Source organism: Limulus polyphemus, unplaced genomic scaffold (assembly GCF_000517525.1).
Source record: "Limulus polyphemus unplaced genomic scaffold, Limulus_polyphemus-2.1.2 Scaffold6127, whole genome shotgun sequence".
NCBI classification, from domain to species: domain Eukaryota; kingdom Metazoa; phylum Arthropoda; class Merostomata; order Xiphosura; family Limulidae; genus Limulus; species Limulus polyphemus.
Genome location: NW_013671737.1, coordinates 32,310 through 41,862, shown reverse-complemented (window position 1 = coordinate 41,862; position 9,553 = coordinate 32,310). Strand labels below are relative to the sequence as shown.

At 34.3% G+C, this 9,553-nt stretch overlaps 1 protein-coding gene across 1 annotated transcript in view; it reads right to left on the bottom strand.

Annotated features, from left to right (window-relative positions):
• Positions 1 to 7,597, bottom strand: part of LOC106473382 (extended synaptotagmin-3-like) — a gene marked incomplete at its 3' end in the record, with an annotated part of 21,571 nt that extends 13,974 nt beyond the window's left edge. Inside the window, exons 1-3 of the mRNA XM_013934064.1 lie at positions 7,280 to 7,597; positions 5,417 to 5,458; positions 797 to 934 (exon numbers count right to left, since the gene is read on the bottom strand). Of these exons, the coding sequence (XP_013789518.1) occupies positions 797 to 934; positions 5,417 to 5,458; positions 7,280 to 7,597 (498 nt within the window). The remainder of the gene's footprint in view (positions 1 to 796; positions 935 to 5,416; positions 5,459 to 7,279) is intronic.
• Between the last annotated feature and the right edge of the window lie 1,956 nt (positions 7,598 to 9,553).

Sequence of the window (9,553 nt, the reverse complement as noted above, 5' to 3'; positions counted from 1 at the left end):
TGAAATATGAGCATTGTGTGGTGTAAACTGATGAAATATGAGTCAGTTTACACCACACAATGTACATAACTGTTTTACACTAGTTCTGACACTTCCACAATGATGACTGAAAGATGAGTCAGTTTACACCACACAATGTCCATAACTGTTTTATACTAGTTCTGACACTTCCACAATGATGACTGAAATATGAGTCAGTTAACACCACACAATGATGACTGAAATATGAGTCAGTTTACACCACACAATGCCCATAACTGTTTTACACTAGTTCTGACACTTCCACAATGCACAATCTCATAAAAAAATTACATGAACCGAGGTGATGCAGTCATTTTACCACCACTGTTGATTATGTTATAAAGATTTTATTTATTCTGTCTTGTATATTCCACCTATTTGTTTTTCTATTTTCTCAATTACTAGTTTGTTTCTTGTTAAACACAAAGCTATACAATGGGCTATCTTTGTTGTGCCCACTATGGGTATCAAAGTCTGACGTAAAGCATAATGAGATTTCAAACTTACTGTCGAGCTAATGGGGGATCTCAATTACTAAGTACTTTAATTTCTGTTAGTAAAACAATGAGACAGGTGGCAGAAATATAATAATCCAAGTAGAAAGGTTCCAAGAAAAACAATTCATCAGATAATCAGTACAAGAAATTTAATCTAATAGACAAGTCAAAAAATATTTCTGTAAGTCAAACTTCACCTGGAGTTATTAAATACTATTACATAATAATAAAACAACAACTTTGTTTAATAGAAATAATTAATCAGATCATCTACATACCATATCCCCAAGAATGAGCTTGTCAAACTTGAAACTCTGTAAATACGCTGGTAAACTTGCTTGAATGGCAGGCTCAACATCATCTCGGAATAAATCTTCTACCAAATTACCGATGTAAGGCCACAACTGGTGAACGATCTGAAAATCAAAACATTCATCAAAATATATTTACTTATGTAATATAGTTACAATTGTGTTATTATAATACTAAAGCAGAATGCTAAAAAGCTGTAGAATCTTTAATGACTCCAAGTACACAAATTAAATGAACTATTTTAGTTTAAAAGATTTCATCACAATTAACAAATGAATATCATCTTGAAACTTATTTTATACTGAGTATTACTAGAGTACTGAGTTAGTGGAACACCTGAATAATAAAAATTAAGACTTATTGACTTATAACTTATTATAGTTATGACACAACCTGTAGAAATTTAATGTTTCTGTATATTAAGAATAACAGACCTTACTTCTGGTTGAGGATAACAGACCTCATTTCTGGTCAATTAAGGATAACAGACCTCACTTCTGGTTGAAGATAACAAACCCAACTTCTGGTCAAGGATAAAAGACCTTACTTCTGGTTGAAGATAACAGACAGATGTAGATGTATCCTTGTAGGAATGGTTCTTTACAACAATACAGTAGCACTAGCACCTCCAACACAGCTGTAGATGTATCCTTGTAGGAATGGCTCTTTACAACAATACAGTGACACTAGCACCTCCAGCACAACTGTAGATGTATCCTTGTAGGAGTGGCTCTTTACAACAATACAATAGCACTAGCACCTCCAGTACAGCTGTAGATATATCCTTGTAGGAGTGTAGATGTATCCTTGTAGGAGTGGGTCTTTACAACAATACAGTGACACTAGCACCTCTAGTACAGCTGTTGATGTATCCTTGTAGGAGTAGCTCTTTACAACAATACAGTAGCACTAGCACCTCCAGCACAGATGTAGATGTATCCTTGTAGGAGTGGCTCTTTACAACAATACAGTAGCACTAGCACCTCCAGCACAGCTGTAGATGTATCCTTGTAGGAGTAGCTCTTTACAACAATACAGTGACACTAGCACCTCCAGTACAGCTGTAGATATATCCTTGTAGGAGTGGCTCTTTACAACAATACAGTAGCACTAGCACCCCCAGCACAGCTGTAGATGTATCCTTGTAGGAATGGCTCTTTACAACAATACAGTGACACTAGCACCTCCAGCACAACTGTAGATGTATCCTTGTAGGAGTGGCTCTTTACAACAATACAATAGCACTAGCACCTCCAGTACAGCTGTAGATATATCCTTGTAGGAGTGTAGATGTATCCTTGTAGGAGTGGGTCTTTACAACAATACAGTGACACTAGCACCTCTAGTACAGCTGTAGATGTATCCTTGTAGGAGTGGCTCTTTACAACAATACAGTGACACTAGCATCTCCAGTACAGCTGTAGATGTATCCTCGTAGGAGTGGCTCTTTACAACAATACAGTGACACTAGCACCTCCAGTACAGCTGTAGATGTATCCTTATAGGAGTGGCTCTTTACAACAATACAGTAGCACTAGCACCTCCAGCACAGCTGTAGATGTATCCTTGTAGGAGTGGCTCTTTACAACAATACAGTAGCACTAGCACCTCCAGCACAGCTATAGATGTATCCTTGTAGGAGTGGCTCTTTACAACAATACAGTAGCATTAGCACCTCCAGTACAGCTGTAGATGTGTCCTTGTAGGAGTGGCTCTTTACAACAATACAGTGACACTAGCACCTCCAGTACAGCTGTAGATGTATCCTTGTAGGAGTGGCTCTTTACAACAATACAGTGACACTAGCACCTCCAGTACAGCTGTAGATGTATCCTTGTAGAACCAACCCCTCAGAAAAGTTAACAATAATGGCATTGGCAGCAGTAGCCCCTAATCATTTTATGAATTTGCTTTGTAATTATGGACTGATGATGATGCAACCTTTACTAATGTCTGGATGAACTCATGGACTATACACTTGCTGACATCACTAATTACAATAATAAAAGGAACCATCTGAATATCTAGATATGTTTACATTGAAAAAGTGTGATCTTTCAGATCTAGTTCTCAAAGATTACTATGTATGCAGTACTTATTAAGTTACAGAACATCAAGTAGGTATACGTGATATAAAACCACATCAGACAGATCATTTAAGATGTAAAAGAATGTATGTTGTGGTTTTATATCACGTATATCTACTTGATGTTGTATAACTTAACATATGACCAGGTGACATATGACCACATCAGACAGCCTTTTGTTAACCTCCTTTAAGGTGTAAAAGAATGTATGTTGTGGTTTTATATCATGTATATCTACTTGATGTTGTATAACTTAACATATGACCACATCAGACAGCCTTTTGTTAACCTCCTTTAAGATGTAAAAGAATGTATGTTGTGGTTTTATATCACGTATATCTACTTGATGTTGTATAACTTAACATATGACCAGGTGACATATGACCACATCAGACAGCCTTTTCTTAACCTCCTTTAAGGTGTAAAAGAATGTATGTTGTGGTTTTATATCATGTATATCTACTTGATGTTGTATAACTTAACATATGACCAGGTGACATATGACCACATCAGGCAGCCTTTTCTTAACCTCCTTTAAGATGTAAAAGAATGCATGCTGTGGTTTTATATCACGTATATCTACTTGATGTTGTATAACTTAACATATGACCAGATGACATATGACCACATCAGACAGCCTTTTCTTAACCTCCTTTAAGATGTAAAAGAATGCATGCTGTGGTTTTATATCACGTATATCTACTTGATGTTGTATAACTTAACATATGACCAGGTCCTGCAAATGTTTAGTAAGAAGCTACAAAGAGTGCAAGGTTTTTCGTAATACAGTTTGTGAAAATTGACCATTCTCGTCATGGTTTACTATGTAATCACAAGTACTTTTTCTTTGGCCAAAGTTTGGTTGTTTTCAGATGAGCCAATAGCAGGGACATTAACATCAATGATAGACAGGACAAGATGGGAAACTCCTAATGTAATACTGGCTTGTCCACCCTAACAGTTCATTGTAACAACCCTGCTCACAAAGCTTCACCTCAGACAGATCTTGATGTAATATAGTTAAACCCACATTAGAATGTAAACAAACGTAGAAGTCATACAGCTGCAGGATAACAAATAAGTTAAAAGCTTCCCTGTGATGACACTATCATAACATGGCAGACGACAGTGGTGATAGAAGTAGACATGGAGTAGTTACCAGGCCCCAAAAAATTCCACAGCTTGAACAAGGCAAATGAAATTTGCAACCTTGAACATTTGTCTTCAAGCAGGTGACCACCACTCTAGATAACTGAATCAGGGTTATCAGGTGACCACCACTCTAGATAACTGAATCAGGGTTATCAGGTGACCACCACTCTAGATAACTGAATCAGGGTTATCAGGTGACCACCACTAGTCTAGATATCTGAATCAGGGTTATCAGGTGACCACCACTCTAGATAACTGTATCAGGGTTATCAGGTGACCACCACTCTAGATAACTGAATCAGGGTTATCAGGTGACCACCACTAGTCTAGATATCTGAATCAGAGTTAACAGGTGACCACCACTCTAGATATCTGAATCAGGGTTATCAGGTGACCAGTACCTCAGATATCTGGATCAGGGTTAACAGATGACCAGTAGCTCAGATATCTGAATCAGAGTTAACAGATGGCCAGTACCTCAGATATCTGAATCAGAGTTAACAGGTGACCAGTACCTCAGATATCTGGATTAGGGTTAACAGATGACCAGTACCTCAGATATCTGAACCAAGAAGAAAACTGTTACATTTTACTTCTATAACAAGAGAGCTGACGAATCCCACAGATTCCTTTTAGCAGCTAGAGGGAGCCACCAAATTCAAAGAATTTACCAAAGTAAGAAATTGCTAATGAACCATCAATGACATCTACTGCCATTTCTTCTTTAATGTCTCTTTAGATGTTTGGTTTTGAATAAGTGCAAGAGGAGAAGCTAATTCAATTAAGTGTAAAAAAAAAATCATAGGTTTAAAATGTTAATCAAATATTTAGACTTTGGTTATTTTGAACTTGATTTGTTTATAGCAGGAGTTCTCTGTTTCTTTTTTACACAGATAAATGATGTTTATTTTAGGTAAACAAACATTAACTCAAAAACAGCCCCAAATTTTATTTAGTAACATAGTGTTGTAAGCTCTATTTTCAACGTTTTGATTGAGATGTTTGTTAGTAGGCATATGTTGTTAAGATCTAGAAAGTTCATAAAGGCTAAAAATCAAGAAGTTTGTTGTGATATGTAGAAATACGGTTATTATATATATTATTCATTGATGACTGAATCAGTTCAGTTCGGTATCAAGGAAGTTATTGCATCTAATCTACTATTTGAAATATTGTTTGAGAACTTAGGCCTAAACTTGAAGAAACAAGTTAATTTGTTATCATAACGTTGACTGGACTAGAATTCTAGAACATGTTACAACAATAGTCACCCTTTTCCTTAACCACTGCAGATGGTTAAGATGCAGGATGGTGCAAGTAACTAGTAATAAAAGCATGAGGATTTACCTTGTTTATCCATTCTACCCTCTCTGTGTCTGGAAAGAAGACCTGTCAAACAGAAGTGATATAAAATATGACCAAACTGTCTATATTTTTAAGATTTTATTCACACTATTTATTCATAAATATTCTATATTGATTATGACAAATAATCATACATTGAATCTAAAAAACGTGTGAATGAGAAAAAATATACAAAACTTTATCTAACATTATAGTACTTTATAAAAAATAAAATTTAAGAAGGTATTTATTTTTTTATTATTTTTGAGACGTACAATCTTGATAGTACCTTTATGAAAAAACTGACCAATGTGTTTGAATTTCTGTACCTGTTTATTATATATTTGAACTAAAAAGAAATCAATTGACTTGTACTTGTTTTACTGAACCATGAATGTATGTCCTGTAATTAAAAACAATGACAACCACTAAAAATAACTTTGGAGCTTTTCAAGTATGTTCTTCAATAAAAATTGGAATTCTTGTTTTAACTAATTGGATGAAATGTATAGTTAATATAATAAGGTTAAAGCCTGTACAAACATGTAAGGTTTTCATTAGTATGACCTGTATGAATAACTTAATTCCTTTAATTTTCATAACTTAAAAGTGACTATAACAATAAATCAATAAATATGTAATTATGAAACCAGTAAGCTTGCTTTGAGTATTAATTTTACATGAAACCATGTCACAAGTCTTAAATAAAAAAATTCTTTAAACATTTTAACTTCTTAGAATTTGTTCATTCTAAGTAATACAAAATCTGGTAGACTTTTCTATTTTTACAAGATAATACTTGATGTGCATACAAATTCTGCCAGAAAACATTTAAAAAGCCTTTTCCTTAAATAAAAGTGTCTAATACTATATAAATAAATTACATTTTGCACATCTGTCAATGTGGAGTATTGCAGTGAAACTGTCTGGTTTTAGACCCCCAACTGATCAAAATTCATAACTATTTTAATGAAACACTTATAGTCAGAAATTAATTGGGTTAATATATGAAATATATTAACAACTACTTACCTAGTAAGGTTGGAGATCTTAAACTTAATTCTCATAATCAAAACTGTTAAGATTAAAAAATGCCTAAAATATCAATTTAAAAAACTGTATAAGGGTTAATGAGTCTTGATCTAGTATGTTATCAAAGGTAAAAAAAACTGTCTTTGGTCTGCAGGACACTTAATATGACCATGGGTTTTGAGAGAATTTGGTTGTGTTGGATCTATACTTATCAACAGTTGCTACTTTCTATAAGCAAAAAAATAAAAAATTTATAGCACCACAGATCACAATTTAAGTATAACAAGTAAATTATGTTATATACACTTTAAGATTTGAAGTTTATATAAGATATTGCTTCTAACTGAGCAGACTAAGATTTGTGTGTGGAAACATTTAACTTTATCTTCATCTCTTTCCCAAACAAACCTTTCCCCATTTTCAGTATAAAAAAAAAGTTAAGAAGACTGATTTTTTGTGAAACACACACATTTTATAATCAAGTAGATAACCAAATATTCACTGTACTCATGTTTCATACATCTTCCTAAACTATTACTTGAAATTTGCAATGACTGGTGAATGGATAAACTGAATATCCAGTTATTATGACAAAACCACTTAGAATACTAAGGATATCCCTTCGTATGAACCATGGTAATCACAACCCAAGCCAGAGATAGTCTTTCTGTAAACCTCTCCAATAAACTTACGATGGTGTAGTGCATTAGAATGTTGAGTGCTGAACAAACGAGTTGAAAATCTTAACATTCTAAAGCATAAAAGCAGGCATGAAGTAATTAAATTTAGCACTCTGAATACTATTCTAACACAAAAGATAATGGAAAAACTCACCCATGTTGGTAAATCTTCTAGTCTTGCTAACACTGCACTTTTTTCATCAGTACGTACAGTTTGATAAAGTTCTTTATTATGTATATAAGCTTCACATGCCACCCACAGAAAACTTCCAAGGAGTAACCATAACAGACTAAAGCCAAACACTCCTAACAGGTATGCTCCATTTAATACTGTAGCACCAATAACAAACTGCCAAAAAGGTGAAATGAACATGTTTTTCACAAGTGTTTGAGTTGGCCTTGCTTCGTTTACACTATCATGTTGTGTGTCACCTTCAACAAAATATTGTTCAAACTCTGCTGCAGAAGACATGTTAGCTTATACAAAAAAAATCTATACTTTCTGATTTGTGGCTTGAAGAACGTAACTACCAATTATATATACTAAAGATGGTAATCACTAAATCAGTAAAATAAATAACAGTTAGAACGTCTTGCCTTGGCTAACACAATACAGTTATGTTTAACATAAGTATAGAATTGATGGGGCAGTAGGTTTTGTTATTCAAAATCTAGTCAAGGTACTTCACAACACTCAGATTCAGAGCCAAACATAGCAATTAGTAACAGTATGCAACGTAGGCTGAGCAAGCTGCGAGCAGTGAATTGGATTATAATTTATAAACATCGTAACTTTTCCTTATTGATTTTCGCTAAATTTTGATTTGGTTTTGTCATTCGAAAGACCTTGGTTTAAGAGTACATAATGTACCTCAACTTTATATAGCGTCCACGCCCCAACTCGTAACTTTAGTACCACAGAAACTACTAACTTTGGCATTGCCAACTATAGAACACAGACTCAAAACATTCTCGTTACTATGGTTTTTACCACGCTTTGATACAAACTTAAAAGGACACCTGCGTCAAAATAAGTTTTGGTGTACATTTCTTAAAATAAAATAAAAATATTGTTTTTGTTCTTCTGGTAGAGACAGCGATGTATGTAAACAAATGTAATACAGATGATAAAATAGCTAAAATTATTGTGTTCACTTTGATAACTTAACTATCAAGCTACTTTAAAATATAAATATTTAATGTATAAAATCGTTAACAACTATAGGATGAATAATGGAATACTATTATAATTCATAATTTAAGATTTTAATATTGCGCCTAATTTAATTGGTAATTAGTTTAATAACAATATAACTTAAGAAATATATATATATATATATCATGAAATGCTGTGGAAGATCCCGCTTGTAAGTCATTCATTGATGTATAACGTCTAGATATCATGAGCTAAGCCAACTTTTAAAATAATATTATAATCTTTATTTTTGATGTTTCAATTTAGATGTTTGCTAGTTTGTTGTTTTGTTGAATTTCACACAAAAGAAGTGATAGACTAGAAAGAAGGCAGCTAGTCAACACCAGGCCCGCCTACAGAGGGGGCAAAGTGGCAACTGCCTAGGAGCCCTGGCAAATGAAACATGGGTATGCCGTAAAGCTTATGCAGTGAGCTAAAAACGGCTGCTGTTATAGTTTTGCCTTGTGTCCTAATTTAGGATCTTCTTTTAAATAAGATCTTAAAAATGATAAAAAGATAGAAAGGGGTGCCGCAAGGGGCCCTTGCTGGTTCTCGACGCTCCATTCAAACCATCCATCGCCAACTCTTGGGCTACTCCTTACTAACAAAAAGTGGGATTGACCGTCGCATTATAACTCCCCCCACGGCTGAAAGAGCGAGCACATTTGTTCGATGAAAGGATTTGAACCTGCAAGTTGCGAGTCGAACCCCCTAACCACGTTTGATAGAAGGAACAGGGTGTTATTCTCTTGCGACTATTTCAAGCCATAAAATGTGAATGCTTCATTAGTAGAATGTAGACTATGTATAAAACGTTAAATACCATAAGCAGCTGCGCTATAACTATATAAACTTTTTCATCACAAAAATAAAGGGTTCTATCGAACACCCTCGAATCCCCACCCCCTGCGTACGTGCGTGCAAATAATCTAAAAGAACCCACCGAACGACAGAATAAGATATAACAGAATATATCTTTATTCGTACATATTTTTCTTTTTCTTTATTTTAGTACAGACTTCTGAACGCAGTTACAAGTTCTGAACAAACAGGATGTACTCTGTCTTAAACAACGCTAATTCTTTCCTTAAGATAAGACAGTTCAGTCACAAGCTCGAGTAATCTTGACCAAAAACTTTTAAGTTTTCACATTTGACCAACTTGATGGATAATACATTAGGCTCGTTTTAATGAATTTTCATGGCGTGTTGGTTTTATCTGGAGATAAATTAT